Source organism: Danio rerio, chromosome 25 (assembly GCF_052040795.2).
Source record: "Danio rerio strain M-AB ecotype USA chromosome 25, GRCz13ab, whole genome shotgun sequence".
Lineage (NCBI taxonomy): Eukaryota > Metazoa > Chordata > Actinopteri > Cypriniformes > Danionidae > Danio > Danio rerio.
This window is the reverse complement of record NC_141045.1, coordinates 37,938,485-37,961,328: the sequence shown is the minus strand read 5'-3', so window position 1 is coordinate 37,961,328 and position 22,844 is coordinate 37,938,485. Positions and strand designations below refer to the sequence as shown.

The window sequence follows — 22,844 nt, the reverse complement described above, 5'->3', positions numbered from 1 at the left end:
GTTCCTCGAATTAAATATCTTATTTATCACGAGGAGCATGAATGAAATTCCTGAATAAAAGACCCAAATTACAGTTAAAGTCCATCATTTAATAATTTGGCAAAAAAAAATTGATTACTGGTGTCCATGTAAACACAGTCAGTCTTTCTCCCCTGTGTGTGTGTGTGTATATACACATTTTGTCTCTGAAAATCAGCATAAGGCCAAACCGACACTCCCATTTTTATGCTAATTTTTTTACAGACTCTCCCTCTTTTGCACCTCCGACACTCCCCCCTAAACAGAGCTGGACACGCCCACTTTTGACTTTTTCCCCAAATTAGAGGTTTGAAAACACCCAGCTGAAACAAGGGGGTTTCATGGCCCTTTAACATTTCATTGCGAATATTCAGACAAATATTTTACATTTGCATACATTATAAACTTTACCTGCCATGTTTGGCAAGAAAAAAATATATTTTATTTCTATTATTTCATTTTTAATGTATAATTTCTTGATCACATCACATGCATTTTACAGATTCTTAAAATATATATATATATATATATATATATATATATATATATATAAAAATATATAAACTTTAGCAATTATTTCTGTCATAATAACAATAAACCCCATTCGGAGTATCAATAAGAGGTGGGTTTCGGCCAAGACAAGCAGAAATACTTTCTTAATTTACCACTGAAAAAAAAAAAAAAAAAAAAAAAAAAAAAAAGAGAGATCTTAATGCTTTTCCCATCTGGAGGAGTTTCTGAACACTTAACAAGTCGCGGCTTTCATTAGGCTGAAAAAGCTCAGAGATTTTCTTTTTTTCCTCCAAAGTTCATCGTCCCACAATGCCGAGGTTTGGCAGGGAGCGGAGAGCGGCTCCGACTCCAGACAAAAGTCTTTGTGTTAAAGAGAAACTGAAGATGCATTCAATACAAGCACCTGAAACCGATAAACCGCAAGCTATTTTGAAACACGCAAGCCTATTTGGCAGCCATGCTGAACTAATTTACTGCGGTGGAAAATATAAGCAGCAATTGTGTGGCAATACAAATATAATGAGCAAAAACTTTTTTCACTAATTTAAGAGACATTTTTTAATATTGTGTTAATCTCAATAAAATATATTCTTTAATATGACCCACATCAAATTGAATAAATGAACCAAATCGGTTGTTTTTTTAGCAAATATTATGTGATGAGTGCAAATGAAGCATAAATTAAATATTTGTCCATTAAGACTAGAGACGCAAGTAAGGCCAGACAGAATCTGTGGACATTTTTTGCCATTTCTGCACAATGTTGTACAAAATAATCAGATTTATGCTAATTGATTTGATTTACATAGTAACTATAAACATAAATCATTAAATAAAAAAATTGAACGCAAACTCAATTACTAATTTACTATAAGACAAAATATGTTACTTTACAACCATTTGCATATTATTCAATAACATTACTGAAATTGCTATACAAAAAGGAATGAATAATTATTTACACACATGTACATAAGCAAATAGATATTAGATATAAAATTAGAGATGAAGTAAATGATGGGCTAAAAAGTCAATTAAAATGGTCATATGGTACAGTACACAGTCTTTCACAGATGTTGTAGCAAGTAAAAATATCTGCAAACTCAATGTAATCTAATTTAATGCCATAAATAAGAGTAAACAAGTACCTTTCCTGGCGAAGTGACGTCTGAGCTGTTTTCCCTGAACTTCTCCTGAAGAGTCTCTGCTAGCCGACACAACAGAAAACCATTATCCAGCCGCTCCATGAAGCTCTCGGCTGAGATCTCCACACCTGAAGGACAGCACAGTGAGAGAGAGAGAACCGTGAAGTTCACAACTAATACAAGACCTAACTGAGCTGAATTCTCATTTCTGATTAGAAATTTTATTTTTCTGCATTAATCAAAGTCGGAATTGCTGAGGCAAATTTAGAGGATCACAATGAATCAGTTAACATCAGCAATCAGATCATTTACCTTAATCTGAATAAGGCAATAACATGAATAAGGTGTTTATGTTAGATCCTTTTAGAATCGTAAAGTAATTGTTACACCTGGCTGCTGGCTCAGGGATGTAACATAATAAGGGAGACAAGGAGAAGTTTAAATCAAAAAGAATATTTATTTAACTCAATTTAAATTATATAATCAAAATATCAGTATCAGTATGTTCAATCAGTGTGAAATGCAAATGTATGGATGCTGTAAAAATCCAGGAGCGACAGACTCAATAGGAACACGGGTATCATTCAGGTTAGACTCATTCAACATTTTAGACTTAGATCGCGTCTCTACACATGACACATCTTCGGATAACTCACAACATTCTTGATCAAGAACAGAAGACGTGGTGACAATCGGTGCAGGTGTCATTATAGGCCACACACTCTCCCCAGCCAAATTATTTCCCAAAATAATGTCCACTCCCTCCACCGGCAAAGAAGAGCGCACTCCCATAATAACTTCGCCGTTCACCAGCTGGGACTGTAAACTAAACTTGTGCAAAGGAACAGACAATGTTTGAAGAGCAATTCCTCGAATCAAAACATTCTTACCGACATACGAGCTGGATGAAAATGGAAGTATGGACTCCAAAATAAAGGACTCGGACGATCCCGTATCCCTCAAAACTCTTACAGGTACGCTTTCATGTTCCTCTAAAAGAGAAACACAACCTTGAGATATAAATGGTGCATACCCAGTGTTACCTTTAATTTCGGAACAATTTCCTTTTATCACGGAGTCATCCATACTGCAAACAGCTGGAGTCTGCGGAAAACAATTGGTCAAAAGCACAGGTGCAGTATTTTTATTTTTGCCACATAACTGCTTATTTTTTTAGCAAAGGGCACTCGTTTTTCCAGTGCCCGACCTCTAAACAATACCGGCACGTTGAATCAGATATCGCTCTACGAGAATGTAAATATGAATCACCCTTTCTCCACGCTCTAAAACGTTGGCGGTATGCCTCAGGAACCAGCTCAAATGCTTTTAATACAGCAGATTTTACGCTATCATATTTTTTCCTTTCATCAACAGAAAGAGCAGTATACGCCTTTTGGGCTTTTCCCACTAATACGGACTGAAGCATAGCGGTACGGTCAGTCTCAGGCCAATCTCGTTCATCAGCAATGCTTTCAAACAACGAAAAAAATACGTTTGGATCTCGCTCATTAAACACCGGCAACAACTTCAAATTATTAATGAGATTGAATGAGCTGTCTATGCGATGAACAGGTGACCCGCTCGAGAGTTTTAAACTCTCAAACTTAAGTTGAAACTCTTGGTTTTGTCGTTCTACAGCTAACTTTTGCTCATGTTTTATTTTCTCGAACTCCATCTCACGCTTTATCATCAAATCATCCAATCTATTTTTTTCTATTTCCATTTTACTAACGCGCATCTCCTTTTCGTGCAACGGTTGCATTCTAATCAGCTCTTTTTGCTGCTCAAATGACGAACCAACAAATTACATTTTCTCAGCTGCAGGATTAACCCCAGCTGTTGCTCGTCTCGACGTAACTGGCAAAACCTGAAGTTCACTCAATTTAACTCTGATCATTTATCTAACCTCATCTTTGCGCATTCGCTTATCAACGCCACTCAACTCGTATCGATCTACAATTTCCCAAAGCTGCTTTTTCGAGCACAAATTCAATAGCTCATCCGAAGGAGCACTACACAATTCTTCCACTGACGTCATTATCAATCTAACAACCAAAGTTATAACAAATAGTCAAATAACCTACTCCCAATTACAATATACGCAGGTAATTCTTACGGTCAAAAACTGTGCACAAATTAATTAATTCCCCACCTAATCCTATCGAAAAAAAAACTCTAAATAACTATTCCTAATCTTCATGCGCTCCTAAGAGTCGAGCCCTTTGAAGCACTCAGATACCGCTGGTGTGGAACTGAACAGATAGTTCAGAACTACTGAGCTGCTTTTCCACTATCGTGCCAAACCGTTCTAAGAACACTTCGGTACGGTTACGGTTGTTTCTCCACTGAGCCTGGAACGGCGCGGCACGATTACAAACCGTTCTTGGCCCGGAATTTTTGGCACGGTTAGACAACCGTGCTGAACTGTGCTGACAGATTCTGTGTGTTGACGTCGCGACTCGGTTGCTAAGCTACCACAGCTGGCTCAGCAGAAGCGCGCTAGTCATCAGACATCCTCAATAAACTACAGTACATTTAATATAAAATAATGATCCAGGTCTAAACGATACAGTTTGAAAAGGGTTTTAAAACCATAGAGCAGTCTCCGGCAGAGAAGTGAATAACTCATCACATTCTTACGAAGATATTTTATTCATTAAAGTTATTATTTTATTGACTTGAATACAGACCTACATCGCTTGCCTGAATGTGAGTTTATTGCACGCAGCGCTGTATTCCACAGCACAAAACTCGCTCTGATCCGGGAGAGACATGCAAGCGACTTGCGCTGCTGACTTTTTTTCCTGCTGCGCATCGAATTAAGCGAATAAAGTCACGCTTTGCATCGTCGATGTCCAAATTCCACAACAACATCACGATATATATATCCATGGAACACGAACTTGCAGACTCTTTTAACAACGAGGAAATAATTGCACTTTTAAATTCAAAGCCAGGACAGCTTGTTAATACCGGCGAGACCACCTGAAGGACGGCATGTTCGTGTTGTAATGTCGGCCGTCCAAAAGACTTTGCTTGACAGCTTTACGGAGCGGCACTGTAACTGTCCAAGGTACTGTTGTATGATTTATATTATAGCATATGCACTAATAAGTCAAAATAATGAATGAATTAAATAAATATGGATTCTTAAATGTCAGTATTGCTTTTACTTAAAAAATATCAATACGTTTTTACAAATGATTTATAAAAATAAAATGAGCAATTTTTATCATTTCAGCTATAGGCAATTATATGATTCAATTATACATAAGTTATATGACATTTATGAGGCATGTAACATGTTTCTGTGTTTTTTTTTTTTTTGTGGTGATCTTTAATATAGCTACGCAAATATTTTCTAAAACGTCTAGCAATAATTCGCCAACAGCTTGTTAGTTAATTATGAACACAAAAATAATTATAATAATAAAAATAAAATGATCAAAATAAAAAGATAATAGAGCATCATTTTGCTAAATATAATAGTGCTTTATATGCTTTAAATCCTGCGATATATTTTCATATTCGTTTTTTTTTCACTTGCTGCATTCGTTATTTAATGTTTGAATAGTAAAACAAATAACAGCCATCGCTTAATTGGTTTTATTTTACCATCAAAATGTAGTATATTTTATATCATTATCAACTTTTGATATAAAAACGCAGTGTAATTTAAATAATTGTTTAAAATGAAATAATTTAAGTGCTGTGTTTTTATTAGTGAAAGTGCCCGCTCACCTTTGACAAGGCCTGTCCAAAATTATATTTCTGCCACTATAATGCAAATGCACTATTATTGTTGTCTTATCATTGTTTATTTTTCTGTTATGTTCAGAGATTTTAAATATTATTTATTTCCCCTCCAATTATTTTCAATCATCACGTTACATTTTGGTAATTTTCCCTCCAAATAAAATTTAGCCAGAGCTGCGCAACATATGAATAAATAAGGGTGCACATGTACCTATATTTAGCACCCCTATATGATAGAGCGGCATAACAGTGTTTAGTCACATGGTTGCTTTTGCTTTTATGAAAAAAATAAATAAATAGTTTCGGCTCTTATTTAACTTTAATTGAACAAAGGGAGCCGTTTACATTGCGTTACCAAGGCAACTACTGATGCGTTTTGTGTAATGTTTTAAAGAGCTTTGTCGCAGCACGACAGTGGAAAATGAAACCGTATCCGTGCTGTCTGGCCCGGTTTGGCACGGAATGGAACAGTTCTGTTTAAAGAACGATTCAGCACGATAGTGGAAAAGCGGCTCACGGCAGTGCACTCAACCCAGAAGCCGCACAAAAATAACAAACTGAAATAAAAAAAAACAACGCAATGCGCTGCTACAACCTAACAGGGGAAATTTACATTTACACAGTTTTAAACCGCAAGAACTTACCTTTTCCTGATCGGACTAGAAACCCAAAGCCGCTCCAACAAACATCTCCGCCTCCTTGTCTCTCCCACCTATTACACAACAAATACCGATTACGAAAGCCAAAGATCAAATCAACTAAATTTAAATTAGACGAGCCCCCATATGTTACACCTGGCTCAGGGATGTAACATAATAAGGGAGACGACAAGGAGAAGTATAATCAAAAAGAATATTTATTTAACTCAATTTAAATTATATAATCAAAATATCAGTATGTTCAATCAGTGTGAAATGCAAATGTATGGATGCTGTAAATGTTGTCAGTGATAGTGTATGGATGCGAAACAAAGCATAAAGGCCAAATACACAGCAAATTTCTGGAGTTGAAAAATTAGGAGTTAGGCAAAAAAGTGTGAAAGAGTTAATTTTTTTGAGTTTATTTTTAAACTTTAACACAATTTTGTGTTATGGGATACCCCTTGCTGTGTTGTATTTTGGAGTTCATTCTCTGGTGTTCAGAAACGTGCTTTAACTCCTTACTGGAGTTAAATTTTTAGAAAGTCCGCCATTACACAACTCTGCCGAGCAGCACATGAGAACTGGAGTTATGTTCTTCGTTGTGAGGTAGGTAAAAGTGCATTGTTATACAATTCTAAAAGCTTTTTCTAAATGTTGGATGTTTTGTAGCAGAAGTGTGTTTTGCTGTAGCTGTTTCATTTTGTACTGTTAGGCTAGTGACTGCATGTGGCTAACTTAGCATAGCATGTTAGCTTTTCCAATGTGGCTGTTTTGTGCAGTTTTTAAAAAAAATTTGTGGATGTGAACAAGTTAACTCTAGCTAATAATCTTTTCTTCCCCTGTGTTTCTAAAAATGTGTGTTCTGCTGTCAAAAAGAAGTGGTATTCCTACTTGATCAGATGGAGAAACCTGCTGTTCACATTTCAAATAGGCTAACTTACACAAAGAGGTAATGTCATTATCTTTTATCCAGCAATAGAGCTTTATGTCTGTAAGATTTAATGTGTAATATTGCTCATGAAATGTTTTGGATTGTATCATGATTTAGTTGTGACCGTGAGAGTATGCTGTTTTTAGCTATATTTACATTACATTTTCAATCACACTAACATAAGTTGTTAAATAACATTTATCTTTTTTATTTCAGGCCACGATGCTGATAAAAGTGCAATTTGGAGGCAAGAAAAAATATATTAAACTGGAAGAAGATTGTTTCTTGGATTTTTTCAGTGCGGGTGAGTTTTAGTGTAACAGAGTATTTTAAAAAAATTATAATAATAATAATAATAATAATAATAATAATAATAATAATAACAGTCATTTTGAAATTTATTTGATAAATTATACATTGTTGTTATGTTGTAGTCCAGCACAAGTTTGTGATACCAGAGGAGACAGCATCAAAAGTCACAGGTGACCATGGAGTTGTTTTTTAAATGGGGATGTATTTCAAGAACTTGCAACAACCAAAGAAACATGTCATCCACACTAATGATGGTAGGTTATTTAAGAACATTTTTATAGATTTTGAAAGTTGGTCTCATGACTCAGAGTGAAAGTGTGCATTTCAGAACCATTTGCTGACACGTGTTGTTTTTTCATCAGATTTGACTGTCCTGCAGCAAGGGGCTGTTGAAGTGCCTTCCTCCCCAAGTCTGACAGATTCATTGTCTGTGTCAAGCAGTTTGAGCAGCAGTGATTCTGGATCTCAAATTATTCAACCTTTAATGGGCAGTGTCCAAAAAAATGTAAGTTTTTTTTTTTTAAACTTCCATATACATAGATATTATACCGTAAACATTACAAAATAATGTTACAAAATGAATGCATTTTAAAGTAAAAAATAGTATAAACACAGTTATTAGATTAAGTTTTTTTTGTTAAAAAGTATTAATTTTGGTTATTTTTCTAAATACTTTTTTTTTCTTCGTTTCAGAAAATCGAGCAAATTCTAACTTCAAAGACAGCAGAGTTGACTGTGATTAAGGAGTATGACAAGATATTTTTTTGCTGCTTTTGATTCCTGTGAAGTTAATTTTATATAATGTAATGTGTTGATTGTCTCATGCAATTTTACTAAGCCATTGGTTTTAGTTGGCACTAGCTGCTAACATATATTAATTGTAAATGTTTTGCTGTTAGATTTAATGCTGTGATGACAATTAATTTCAAAGTGTGTACATCGATGGAAATTCTAAATCTAATGTGTGGATTTGCATGAATAAAAGCAGTAAGTAAAGAGTATTGCATCAGTTCAGTCATTTTCAGTTATTTTATATATATATATATATATATATATATATATATATATTGTTTGAAGTACACTTTAACTCCAAAAAGTGTTACATTTTAACATTGGTAAGGAGTTTATATTATACCCAAATGTAAAAGTACTCTTTGTAGGATTACAATTTTAACTCCAGAAAGTGTTATAATCTAACTCAAAAAAATGTGTTAAAATTCAACTCCAAAAGCAGAGTGATTTTAACTCTGAATGGGAGTACATTTGATGGTCACGCATGTACACTCAGATTGAGTTGATTTTGACTCCCAGGGAGTTTATTCCAAAGACCAGAATTTGCTGTGTAGGAGCGCGGCTCTGGCCAACTGCCAAGTGAATGGACAGCGGCTCCGACAAACTCTCTGCCGGGGTTTAAATAAGGGCGCTGACCAGCATCAGGTGCGCTGAAGGCACGCCCCCAATCTAGAATCAAAAATCAAACACACAAACAAAACACCGCAGTCCTTACATAATTATTTACGACTCTGAAGAGTATTCTTGTTTTAAAATAATAAAATAACTACTGCTCAGTAATATCTATCGAAAATCAGTCACCAGATATGAAAAGGTAGGCTCTTTCACAGGCACACGCAAAGCTTGAAGGTAAGCAAACAACGGCTTATCATAAGCATTTCATCGATGATTATTTACACAGTTGGCATTAAGAAGAACATATAAACGTGATCTGACTAATTTCTAGCAGCTAAATGTGTCTGGAAAAATATTCAAAGGCTTTTATTCTCACAAACCGCGCGGACGTAAATGCGTCTGACTGTTGTGATTTGCTAAAGCAGACGTCTCACGTCAGCACGTTCTAGACGTGCACGCGCTTATTACGGCAGTCTTCCTTCTGCATTCACACAGCGCAGCATTCCGGCAAATTGCCGGAAATGTTACAACTTATCTTTCCGGAAAATAGCCAGAATGAATTTACCGGTATTTTCAAAAAGGACCTGTTCACACATACAACCTTTCCGGAAAATTGCCGGTAATTTTCCGGAAAGGTCTGTATGTGTGAAAGGGGCTTATGAGTTTTCTATTTAGAACAACAAAATATTGTTGAAACTACTCTAAATGTGGGTATTTAGCCTTTCATCTACAAACTTATAATACTGTGCGATTATTATTAAAATAATTTGTCTTGATTAAGTAGATAACAGATCTGGGGACCACATAAAAATCTCCTAAATTGAGTAAAGTAGGGTTCTGCCATTTTAGGAGAGTGGTTAATTACCTCTGTTTAGTGACCAAGACTGACAAACTTGTAAGAGATTGTAAACCCGGCCGGTGCAAGACTCAGGATGCTATAGGAATCTGAATAAATGAGAATAAGGTATAATAACAAATCAAAAGAATATTCAATAATAATCTAAATTATCAATGTTTTATAATTGGAGTCAGATAAAACGAGGATAAATATATTAATATTCTAAACCACCTCATACTAAAATTGGAGTCAGATATGAGTTAAGTTTAATATAGATCAACATTGTGCACTGGAAAGACCGAACATGCAGTGAACCTTCATCCATCATTGGATACAGTCATTGGACCAACTGGCTGGACCCTACAAAGTGATGTAAAGTTAAGTGTCCCGGTGGTAGTACAGTGATATCAACTGTTCTTTATTCAATATATGAAAATATGCTGTGTGTATGACTCTTCCATGCAGAGGGTAAGCTGCTGAGCGGCGCGTTCAGAAAGCATTCGTCCGCTCTCCGCTGGGCTCGATCCCCACATTTGGAACTCATTAAAACATCTAAACGCCCTCGACCACTGACGCCCCCTTCTTTATGAAGAAATACATCGAGTGGATGAGAAAATGTGCTCTTTCCGCAGATCCCCAACCCCCCGCCGCCACCTCCTGTTTCACAGTGACATCATCCCCAAAGAATGATCGTCTGGAAGTCAGTAAAGCGCAGCGCCACATGTTGATCTGTAGCATCGAGTCTGTGTGTGCGTGTGTGTGTGCGTGTGTGTGTGTGTGTGTGTGTGTGTGTGTTTCATCTGGATTGTACTATCGCTAAATAAATCAGCTGTTTCCTTCCAGAGCACTTGTCTATTTGTGGAACTCAAACGTGTTTATCTGTGAATCAGTTCGAGACAAGTGCTGCGATATCATCAGTGTGAGTTATGAGTTTAGTGCGTCTGCAAAATCTGTGATTTTAGATTAAGATTGATGCAGATTGTGCATCCGAAGTGTATTCTTAGCCAGATTAAGTGCAGTTATAGGGGTAATTTCAGATGTAAATAATAAGAATTAGAACAAAAAAGTCCATGACAGGGTGGCTCAGTGCTTAGCACTGTTGCTGCACAGCAAGAAGGTCACTAGTTTGAGTCTCGGCTGGGTCAGTTGGCGTTTCTGTATGGAGTTTGCATGTTCTTCCCGTGTTGGTGTGGGTTTCTTCTGGGTGCTCCAGTTTTCCCCAAAGCCCAAACACATGCACTATAGGGGAATTGATTAACTAAATTGTCTGTAGTGTGTGTTAATGAGTGTGCATGGATGTTTCCCAGTACTGGGTTGCAGCTGGAAGGGCATCTGCTGTGTAAAACATATGCTGGATAAGTTGGCGGTTCATTCCACAGTGGTGACCCCTGATGAATAATTGGATAAAGCTGAAGGAAAATTAATGAATGATAATAGTTTAAATGTAATAATAATAATAGTTCATTCAAGATTTAAAGACTCAGGAAATCAATTCCCTGTACACTGAAATTCTTACTTTGCTGTTCACATCGAATGCCAAGTAAGGTTTAAGTTATGTTAAAAATATAATAATTGAACCAAACAGGTAAATGAAAGAGCATTCAGAGTAAACATAAATTTAAACTGTAAATAAATAAGTAAAAAAGATTTTCTATATACATAAATCAGTAGATATGTAAAAATAATAATTGTAACAGTAATAATACTCATAACTAGGCCCACACGGAATCTGAGCGCGCAGAATTCCGCAGATTTTCCGCAGATTTTCCACAGAATTCCGCAGATTTCTGCAGATTTTTAGCTCATTATTAATTCTGTTTATTTACTTGAATAAATGTGTAAATCTGAATTTACTCAGTTTTTATTCAGTAATTTATTACTTTTTATTTAATATATTAAAGTGTAAGTTATGATACTCCGTTGGATACTCCCAAAATAATTCCCCAGAAATCCGCAGATTTTTACCAAAATTCTCCGCAGAAATAGCAAAAAACGTCCGCAGAATCCGTCTGGCCCTACTCATAACATATCCAGAACATACCTGCCAACATTCGGAGCATAAAATCCGGGAGATTTTCTCCAGGGGTGTGCGCGAACTGAAGAGCGGGAGGGAAGGTGTGCGCAAACTGAAGAGCGGGGAGCGGGTATTAAGATGGTTGCGCGTTGAGTTCGGTGCGCATGGGGACTGAACCAAAAACCTAGCCAGACTGTGCCAAAAAGCTGAAGTGCGGGAGGGGGGTGTGGGTGGAATTCCGGGAGTTTTCCGGGAGACAGAACAATACAAGAGATAGGCGGGAGATGGGTATAAAATACGGGGGACTCCCGGCGAAAACAGGAGAATTAACAGGTATAATCCAGCAGGATTATTTTTATAACTTTATTTAAGTAAATTGAAGACATTTTTATTTTTATATATATTTTTTCATTTAAATGTGTTATTTTAGCATATTTATTTATGCTGTTTTTAATATTTTAAATTACATATTTCTATATGGTGGCTCAGTGCTTAGCACTGTCGCCTCACAGCAAGAAGGTTGCTGGTTCAAGTCCCAGTTGGGTCAGGGGGCATTTCTGTGTGGAGTTTGCATGTTCTCCCCGTGTTGGCATGTGTTTCCTCCGGGTGCTCCGGTTTCCCCACAGTCCAAACACATGCGCTATAGGGGAACTGATTAACTAAATTAGCCACACAGTGTATGAGTGTATGTGTGAGCGAGTGTATTGATGTTTCCCAGTACTGGGTTGCAGCTGGAAGCACTCAAGTGGTTCTAAACCTTTAGGTTTCTTTCGTCTGTTGACCTCAAAACAATATATTCTGAAGACTGTTGTCTATAGTAGGATGACATACAATGGAAGTCAATAGCTTTTTATTCTTCCATTGTGATCAACAGAAGAAACTCAAATGGATTTGGAACAAAATGAAGAAGTTATGACAGAATTGTATTTTTGGTTGGGGGGGGGGGTGGGGGGGGCTGAACTTTAACTCGATTAGAAAAAAGGTGCAGCACTAATAGTTGAAATTGCAAGTAAATGCAATTCAAAAAGGCAGAAATGTATACTAAAGTGGCTCCCGGGAAGAATAATCAAATTGTGTTCCTGTTACGCAGATCAGTTTCAGAGATCTGAGCAGTCATTTGTCTAAATAAATAACACATAGACAGGCGTAAGCCACTAAAGAGTGTGGATGATCTGCATAGGGATCTAGTGGTTGGTGTGTGGTTGCATGTGAAGCCCCTGCGCGGCCCACTGCGGCTCCTGGCTTCCTTTTGCTCCAGGCAGACCAAAGACAAAGCCCTGGTTTCAGCTGGCTGTTCATGGCCTGAAAACTGCCAGAAATTCCACAGACATCCCCCTCTATCCGCACACACACACACATACACACTCAGAGATGAAGCCAGGACCAGGACACTCTACCATTCTCTTCTGTTCACTATTTGTCTCCTGGTTCAAATGGTGAGCGGTATTCAGAATCTGATTAATGATGAAAACATGCACACATGCCATGCCTTGTTTATGCACATAAATAGATTGCATCCATCAGAAAGCAATTAATCGAAATCAAAACCTTCGGCAAATGCGAGAGATGTAATAAAGAATGCGTCACTTGTAAGGATTCCAACAGACCGCAGATTAAATCAAACAAACGAAAGGATAATATACAAGAATGTAAACAGTGCGGAGATGTACGCGCCTCAAGCAAGGTATGCAAATAAAGAAACATACATTTAAACATTTCCTCTCAATCGCAAACAGAAAACACCTGCAGAATGAAGACGGCCCTAGGACAGAGCCTTGGTGCACACCTCATTAGTCAATCCCAGGAAAACTTATGTGTAACAAAGGCCAGCTAGCGAAGTGCTATGTAGGTAAACCTCACTCCTCTGACCTTTGAAGGTGCTCTACCAACAGACGCTAGAGGTGATCATGGTCTTTAGCCTCCTTGTTAGTGCAATCGACTCCCATCCAAAGAATCACCAGTTTGATCCCAGCTCAGACTAGGTTGGGTGTAGTAGGATTGGTTGGCCACATGTGGGGGCTTGTCCGGGATGGGGGTGAGTGGAACGGAGACCAGCTAGTGAAGTTGTATGCAGGTAAACCTTACTCCTCTTACTTCTGAAGATGCTCTGGTGACAGGCGCTAGAGGCCATGGTCTTTAACCTCCTTGTTTCATACGAAGAGTCGCCAGTTCGATCCCAGTTCAGAGCGGGTTGGGTAGAGTAGGTCTGGCAGGGTTACATTTGGTGCCAAGACTTCGATGGGAGTGAGGTTAAGGGGGTGAGTCAACAGAAGCCAGCTAGCGAAGTGCTATGCAGGTAAACCTCTCTCCTCTGACCTTCCAAGGTGCTCTAGTGACAAGCACCAGAGGCCATGGTCTTCAGCCTCCTTGTTAAAGCAACCGATTCTCATACAAAGAATCGCCGGTTCGATCCCAGCTCAGACCGGGTTAGGTGTTGTAGGACTGGTTGGTCACATGTGGGGGCTTGTCCAGGATGGGGGTGAGTGTAACGGAGACCAGCTAGTAAAGTGGTATGCAGGTAAACCTTACTCCTCTGACTTCTGAAGCTGCTCTAGTGACAGCACTAGAGGCCATGGTCTTTAACCTCCTTGTTTGAGCAACGGACCTTCATACTAACAGTCGCCGGTTCGATCCCAGTTCGTAGCGGGTTGGGTAGTGTAGGACTGGCGGGGTTACATTTGGTGCCAAGACCTGGATGGGAGTGAGGTTAAGGGGGGGTGAGTCAACAGAGGCCAGCTAACGAAGTGCTATGCAGGTAAACCTCACTCCTCTGACCTTTCAAGGTGCTCTAGTGACAGGCACCAGAGGCCATGGTCTTCAGCCTCCTTGTTAAAGCAACCGACTCTTATACAAAGAATCGCCGGTTCGATCCCAGCTCAGACCAGGTTGGGTGTAGTAGGAATGGTTGGTTACATGTGGGGGCTTGTCCAGGATGGGGCTGAGTGTAACGGAGACCAGCTAGTGAATTGGTATGCAGGCAAACCTCACTTCTCAGATTTATAAAGAGGCTCTAGTGACAGACGCTAGAGGCCATGGCCTTTAACCTACTTCTTAGAGCAACTGACTCTCATGCAAATTGTTGCTGGTTCGATCCCAGTTCGGAGCAGATTGGGTAGAGTAGGTCTGGCAGGGTTACATTTGGTGCCAAGACCTGGATGGGAGTGAGGTTTAGGGGGTGAGTGTAACGGAGGCCAGTTAGGGAAGTGCTATGCAGGTAAACCTCACTCCTCTGACTTCTGAAGGGACTCTAGTGACAGACACAAGAGGCCATGGTCTTTAGCCTCCTTCTTCGTGCAACCGACTACCATACAAAGAATTGCCGGTTTGATCCCTGCTCAGACCATGTTGGGTGTAGCAGGACTGGTTGGTTACAAGTGGGGGCTCGTCCGGGATGAGAGTGAGGTGATAGATGGAGTGAGTGTAACGGAGGCTAGCTAGCAAAGTGTTATGCAGGTAAACCTCACTCCTCTGACTTCTGAAGATACTCTAGCGACAGATGCTAGAGGCTATGGTGTTTAGCCTCCTTGTTAGAGCCACTGACTCCAATGCAAAGAGTCATGTAGTGTAGGACCGGCGGGGTTACGTGCATGAAAACCACAAATTGCATTTTAATAATTGAATTACCAATGAAATCTGGAGTTTTTGCAGTTGCAAGTATCAACTGGATGATTACAACATAAAATGAAAAAAAATGTGGATGCTACTATACCATAAGGTAAGTCCTTTTTCTTCTAACTATTTTTACATATAACATTTCTTTTGTAACTTCAGGGAAATGTATGCATAAGATCCACAGATTACATAACAAGCCTGATTATAACAAATACAATTAATAATTCTGTTAGCATTAGAGGCTGGCTATATTCACACACACGGCTGACACGCAACTGTGTTTAAAGCCCCTATCAAAGTGATTTTTGCATAACAGCTCCCCTTTAAGGTAAAGAAATAGCATGACCTACCCAGCATGCTGGAGAGCCAGAGCGCCAGGTCCTCCTTCATGGGCAGCAAACTGGCCTCATGTCTGCTGGCCAGCCACTGACTGTAGAGCTGCAGATCTGTGAGACCCGGACCCGCCGGCTGTTGCTTGCTGCTCAGAGGACTACACATGCTAGACAAACACAGAATAAGAAACACACATCATGCACATACAGCTCAATCATTTGGCTCAGACAAAATCCCCTCAAACGAATCACTTCACTTTCCCACACAGCACAAACGGCGTCTTCCTCCTGTTTCTGAAGCTTTACAGTAGACTCTTATCCTCCATATACTGATCCTATCATCACAGTCCAGCTCCAGGCTCTCTTCTTTGTCCTGTGATATCATATTCACAGACCGAACAGATACACACTGTGTGGCTTCTCTCTGGTCATGCCCTACTGCGATTCTCTTTGACCTGAAAACACTTTTTTTTTTACACACAAACAGACCTGCTTTTCCCTGAGAAATGTTGGGATAGTCTGCAAGATCCCAGTCGGATAATAATAACTAGATTCAATCTGAGGGAAATGTGATTTTAGGAAATGTCAGTAATGGCTGTTGACAAGATCCCAAACAACTCTTGAGCACATTTGCTAAAGTGTTTCTGACTGGATTGATGGGTATTTCTAGGATTCGCTTTCTGGCTTGTTGTCATCCTGAGGGTTATCAGTGGTTGCGAGGACATCACAAGGTGGCTTTTATGTGGCTGTTAGACATCATAAGAGTCTTTTCTCTTTTTTATTTTGGTCTATATGCACTACATGTGAGATTGAAGTCAAACTGATGCTGTTTTTAAACTTTATATTCATCCCAGAAGGGGCGAAGTAGTGGCGCAGTAGGTAGTGCTGTCGCCTCACAGCAAGAAGGTCGCTGGGTCGCTGGTTCGAGCCTCGGCTCAGTTGGCGTTTCTGTGTGGAGTTTGCATGTTCTCCCTGCCTTTGCATGGGTTTCCTCCGGGTGCTCCGGTTTCCCCCACAGTTCAAACACATGTGGTACAGGTCAATTGGGTAGGCTAAATTGTCCGTAGAGTATGAGTGTGTGTTTGAATGTGTGTGTGGATGTTTCCCAGAAAAATAGGAAGCAGCACAACTTTTTTAAACATTGATTATAATAATAATAATAGAAGAAGAAATTCTTCTTGTTTATATATATATATATAATATACACTCACTGGCCACTTTATTAGGTACACCTTACTAGTATCGGGTTGGAACCCTTTTGCTTTCAGAACTGCCTTAATCCTTCATGGCAGAGATTCAACCAGGTACTGGGAATATTCCTCAGAAATTTTGCTCCATGATAGCATCACACAGTTGCTGCAGTTTTGTTGGCTGCACATCCATGATGCCAATCTCCCGTACCACCACATCCTAAAGCTGCTCTATTGTATTGAGATAGGATCCAATCAAATTAAATAGGATCTGTTAATGTTGCAATATGATTTAATATTTTCTAAATATGCCTGGTAATTGCTGAGGCATTTTTTAAAACTATTGTTACAACAATGATATTACAAAAAAAAATGTTTTTATAGCGCATTTGTTTGGACTGTGGGGGAAACCTGAGCACCTTGAGAAAACCCACGCCAACACAGGAAAAATATGCAAACTCTACACAGAAAAGCTAACTGACTCAGTCGAGGCTCGAACTAGTGAGCTTCTTGCTGTGAGGCGCCAGTGCCAACCACTGAGCCACCTTGCTACCAAACCATGGGCTTATTTTCATTTTTGTTTAGGTGAACTAACCCTTTAACTTATCCCTTTGGGAGCAATGAAATGAGGACAAAAAATACTGCCACTGAAAATGTGTGCGGCACAGAATCTCCAGAAGCACAAGATGGAAAAAAAAAAAGTTATGATTTCAGAGAGGTGTAAATCTCCTCGGGCCATGCAGAACGGGACTCCAGGATCCCACTAAACAACCTGGGAATGAAGACTCGGCTCCAACAATCCTCGCATTGTTACGGTGGATCTGAATGGATGGCAGACGGAGGTGAACTGAAAGTCAATCTGTATATTTTCCTTGCTCCACAAAAACAGTACGCCAGAGTTCACTTTACCTGCCAAGCGCCTATCAGATAAAGCTAAATCTCTTTCTTTTTATTTCTGAAAGAGCTCCTGTGCTGGAAAAGTTTGAGAGAAACAAAACAAAAAGGTGTTGTTGGCCATCTAAACAATAAAAAGAGGACACGCTGTCCCAAATGGACAAAAGCAGGATGCCTTTAGAGAGATGTTCAGTTAATATCAATGCATGTTTCCCAGACAGATTCAGTGATTAATATAATAAAGAGGATATACACTCATCGGCCACTTTATTAGGTACACCTGTCCAACTACTTGTTAAGACAAATTTCTGATCACATGGCGGCAACTCTATGCATTTAGGCATGTAGACATGGTCAAGACGATCTTCTGCTGTTCAAACTGAGCATCAGAATTGGGAAGAAAGAGGATTTAAGTGACTTTAAACGTGGCATTTGTTGTTGGCTGCTATGAGTGTTTAAGAAGCTGCTAATCTACTGGGATTTTCACACACAACCATCTCTAGGGTTTACAGAGAATGGTTAGACAAAGAGGAAATATCCAGTGAGCGGCAGTTCTGTGGGCGCAAATGTCTTGTTGATGCCGGAGGTCAGAGGAGAATGGCCAGACTGGCTCCAGCTGATGGAAAGGCAACAGTAACTCAAATAAGCACTCGCTACAACCGAGCTCTGCAGAAGAGCATCTCTGAACACACAACACAGCCAACCTTGAGGCGGATGGGCTACAGCAGCAGAAGAGCACACCGGGTGCCGCTCCTGTCAGCTAAGAACAGGAAACTGAGGCTACAATTCACACAGACTCACCAAAACTGGACAATAGAAGATTGGAGAAACGTTGCCTGCTCTGATGAGTCTCCATTTCTGCTGACACATTCGGATGCTCGGGTCAGAATTTGGCCTCAACAACATAAAGGATGGATCCATCCTGCCTTATATCAGCGGATCAGGCTGGTGGTGGTGGTGTAATGGGGTGGGGGATAGTTTTTTGGCACGCTTTGGGTCTATTAGTACCAATTGAGCATCATGTCAACGTCACAGCCTACCTGAGTATTGCTGCTGACCATGTCCATCCCTTTTTGAGCACAGTGTCTCCATCTTCTGATGGCTACTTCCAGCAGGATAACACACCATGTCATGAAGCGTGAATCATCTCAGACTGGTTTCTTGAACATGACAATGAGTTCACTATACTTAAATGGCCTCCACAGTCACCAGATCTCAATCCAATAGAGCACTTTTGGGATGTGGTGGAACGGGAGATTAACATCATGAGTGTGCTGCCGACTAATCTGCAGCAATTGTGTGATACTATCATGTCAATATGTAGCAAAATCCAAAAGGAATATTTCCAGTAGCTTGTTGAATCTCTGCCCTGAAGGATTAAGGCAGTTCTGAATGCAAAAGGGGGTCCAACCCAGTACTAGTAAGGTGTACCTAATAACGTGGCCGGTGAGTGTATATATGAGTGAATGGGAGGTTGACCTCATCAGCAGAGTTTGCATCACTATTGCTTTTCTGAGAGATCAGATCTGGCGGACGATAAAGCAGATAAGAAAATCCTGCAGATGTACAGGGAAGTAGGTCATATTTTCACTTCATCAGTGAGCAGACACAAACTGCATGAACTACCAGAAGATATTCACAAAACACACACACGCTTATGTTTGTGTGTGTTTGTGCATGTATGTGTCATTCATTTTGTTTTCGGCTTAGTCTCTTTATTAATCTGGGGTCGCCACAGCGGAATGAACCGACAACTTACCCAGCATATTGTTTACACAGCGGATGCCCTTCCATATTGGGAAACACCCATACACACTCATTCGCACACATACACTATGGCCAATTTAGCCTACCCAATATAGCGCACGTGTTTGGACTGTGTGGGAAACCGGAGCACCCTGAGGAAACCCACACCAACACGGGGAGAACATGCAAACTCCACTCAGAAACGCTAACTGACCCAGCCGAGGTTTGAACCAGCAACCTTCTTACTGCAAAGCAAACATGCTACCCACTGTGCAGCCCCTAGCTCAATAACAATATGCAAAAAAACCTTCTTGGCATGTGTTTTGAACTGCGTTTTAAACATTTTACCATCCTTATTTTAACGTGATCGCTTTCATTTTGTACTTATATGCATGTGCGGGTATAAGTTTCTGACGCTATGATAACCTTGAATAAAAATATAATGGCTTCATGGTATCATGATATTGTTATTACTGCTCTAAAATAAGTTATTTTAAAAGTACCAATAAATAAAACAACTTTTCCCCTCTTTGAACACAATACATTTAATTTTAGGAAACATGTATAATATTTTGGAACAGGCTAAGTAATTTAAATAAGTCACTGACTTCTGTTGTCTTCATTAGTTTCTATTGGTGAAGTTTTTTTCCCTCTCCGCTGTCGCCACCGGCTTGCATGGTTCAGGATCTGTAGAGCTACGCATCGATGGATTTGCTCTTCAGTGTTTGGACTCTCAGTAATGACTTTAAACCACACTGAACTGAGCTAAACTGAACTGAACTTAAACACTAAAAACTGAACTACTCTGATCCAGTTACTATGACCATTTATGTGAAGCTGCTTTGACACAATCTACATTGTAAAAGCGCTATACAAATAAAGCTGAATTAAACTGAATTAGTTGCAAACACAAATTTCTTTACGATACATAAAAAGCACACAATAAAAATCCTTTACATATACCTTAGGAACAGTATAACAGAAATCTCTTCTGGCTTTATACCTTGACTTTTCCAAACAGTGGTAACCCCTGAAACCGGTTATCATCCAATGCCTACTCACTTTTTATTTATCTATTTTAAAGAGACCGTGATCATTAAGCTACCCCTCAGATTGTCCTCTAAAGGTCACTCTTATTATTAATTGCTTATTCAATTTGCATTAACAGAAAATCATCACACAAATTAAAATAAAAGAATACATAACGTTAAGGCGATAAAGTTAACCCTCTCACTAAAGTCTTTCTCTAATAGCGCTCGTCACTTGCTGACACATGTTAAGCAAACACACAGATGGAGAGGATATTTACCGGACATTTACCATCACACATAAAACATAAACACACACATATTGGCCACATGCGGCAGAAACCAAAGGTCAGTGTACAATGTGACACAGCTGGGAATATAATATTATATAATATTCTTTCAGTCAATATTTTTCTAGCAAACAATTGGATTGTAAATGCAGGTTGTTGTGTAGAAGTTATATGCATTTCAGATACTGTATGGTGGCATGAATTACGCTAATCTTGAGAAATACAGCATATGAGCAATTCCATGAAAATGTCAACCTTGCCATGAAAAGAAAAATGTTTTCACCAAAATAGCAAAACCGTTTCTACATTTTTTGCGCAGCCAAGTGTTTTACAGTACTTTAAAATACTTAAAAATGTCTCTGTCAATGTTTTCAAACTATTATATTTGATTTACAAAAGTCAAACAATTTCACATCCGTCACATCCATAACGAAAAAGTGTCACATCCATAACAAAGCTTTTCCCTCAAAAATGTCAAAATAAAATAAAATCAATCAGTTTTGTTCTATAAAGAGCCAACTCTTATCCTTTTGTTGAGCATTATTTATTTTGGGTTGTGCAGTTTAATTCACAGAATTTCTACGAAATATGTTGTATACTGTAAACTCGCAGACTCTTTTTGTCACATCCATAACGCTTGTTTATTTTCTTCGTTTAAAGTATAAAAATGTTCACAGATTGAATTTTTTTGATCCCATAATTCTGTGGTTAGTTGTTTTGGAAAATATAAACAGATGGTTCAATATAATGTTAACGTATACTTTCTCTGCGAATTTATGTTTTGAATTTTTACTGCAAATGTCACATCCATAACGCTGGAATCAGCCATGTATATCGGCATATATACAGTTGAAAGCAGAAGTTTACATGCACTGTATAAAAAGGCACATAAACATAAAAAAAGTCAGATGTTAATGTGACTAATTTTCTCTTTCAGGTAAGTTAGGATCATCACATTTGTTTCTGTTCTACTTAATAGCAGAATAATGAGAGAGAGATTTTTAGAGAAATTGTTATAACTAATCTTGAATGTCAGGTTTGCACACAATAAGATTATTCTGCCTCTGAAAAAGCTCAGATGATGGTGTCAAGGTTTTGGAGGTTTCTGATTGGCTAATTGACTACATTTGAGATAATTGGAGGCACAACTGTAGAATAGTATTTAAGGAAAAGCTCAAACACACACTGCTCCCTTGTGTGACAACATGGGAAAATCAACAAGCCAGAATCAACAAAACAGCCAGATTACAATGCGCTAAATTACACTGGGAATAATGTTTGGAGACATGTCCTGTGCTCTGATGGAGCTAAGATTGAACTGTTTGGCCATAATGAGCAGTGTTACATTTGGAGGACAAAGGGGAAAGCGCACAAGCCTAGGAACACCATCCCAACTGTGAAGTATGGGGGCGGCAGCATCATGTTGTGGGGCTGTTTTGCTGCAGGAGGGACTGGTCCACTTCACAGGCATCATGAAGAAAGAACATTATGTAGAAATACTGAAGCAACGTCTCAAGACATCAGCCAGGACATTACAACTTGGCCACAAATGGGTCTTCCAAACAGACCATTACCCTAATTAGTTTAAATATACTTTAAGGACAACAGAGTGAATGTTTTGGAGCGGCCATCACAAAGCCCTGATCTCAATCCAATAGAAAATGTGTGGGCAGAGTTGAAAAAGCTTGTGCGAGCAAGACAGCCAACAAATCTGACTCAGTTACAGCAATTCTGTCAGGAGGAATGGGCCAAAATTCCTTCAAACTATTGCGAGAAGCTTGTGGAAGGAGACCCAAAACATTTGACCAAAGTTATGCAGTTTAAAAGAAAAGCTGAAAAATACCAAGGAAATGCGTGTAAACTTTGACTGTCTAGAAATTAATAAAAACTTCTCAAAAAAAAAAAAATCTCTCGTTATTCTGGCATTTAGCAAATGTAAATCATTTAGGTAATCCTAACAGACCTAAAATGGTAAAAGTTTTGTCTGATTTTCCATCAGACATTTTTTTTTTAAATGGTTACGTTCCTTTTTTTTCGAGTGTATGTAAACTTCTGGTTTCTACTGTAAGTTCACCCCTCACAAATATTTATTTTAGATTCATATTTTAAATAGGAAGCTTTACAATATTACAGTTGTGCATATACATTAGATTAGTCAGTACTTAAGCCAAATCTGG

At 38.9% G+C, this 22,844-nt stretch overlaps 2 protein-coding genes and 2 long non-coding RNA genes across 8 annotated transcripts in view; 2 read left to right on the top strand and 2 right to left on the bottom strand.

Annotated features, from left to right (window-relative positions):
- The window catches only part of ano5a (anoctamin 5a), an 805,725-nt gene that overhangs the window by 674,463 nt on the left and 108,418 nt on the right, over window positions 1-22,844 (bottom strand). The window lies entirely within an intron of this gene.
- The window catches only part of gas2a (growth arrest-specific 2a), a 51,689-nt gene that overhangs the window by 26,641 nt on the left and 2,204 nt on the right, over window positions 1-22,844 (bottom strand). For 3 of the 5 annotated variants that reach the window (XR_015526809.1, XR_015526810.1, XM_087312670.1), the window contains exons 2-3: window positions 15,538-15,686; window positions 1,680-1,804 (exon numbers count right to left, since the gene is read on the bottom strand). Coding sequence is in view for 3 of the 5 variants with exons in the window: in XM_087312670.1 (XP_087168796.1) it covers window positions 1,680-1,804; window positions 15,538-15,685 (273 nt within the window). In the remaining 2 variants the exon portion in view is untranslated. Of the gene's footprint in view, window positions 1-1,679; window positions 1,805-2,566; window positions 3,956-5,949; window positions 6,143-15,537; window positions 15,687-22,844 lie in introns of those variants that run through there. The other 2 variants (XM_087312668.1, XM_087312669.1) reach the window with 2 other exon arrangements.
- Window positions 3,042-10,438, top strand: LOC147830946 (uncharacterized). The gene is made up of 4 exons (XR_015526868.1): window positions 3,042-3,922; window positions 5,934-6,424; window positions 8,663-9,138; window positions 9,197-10,438. It is a non-coding gene; the product is annotated as an uncharacterized LOC147830946 (long non-coding RNA).
- Window positions 6,594-8,312, top strand: LOC103909884 (uncharacterized). Its single transcript, XR_015526863.1, has 6 exons — window positions 6,594-6,679; window positions 6,950-7,022; window positions 7,221-7,308; window positions 7,439-7,570; window positions 7,679-7,821; window positions 8,010-8,312. It is a non-coding gene; the product is annotated as an uncharacterized LOC103909884 (long non-coding RNA).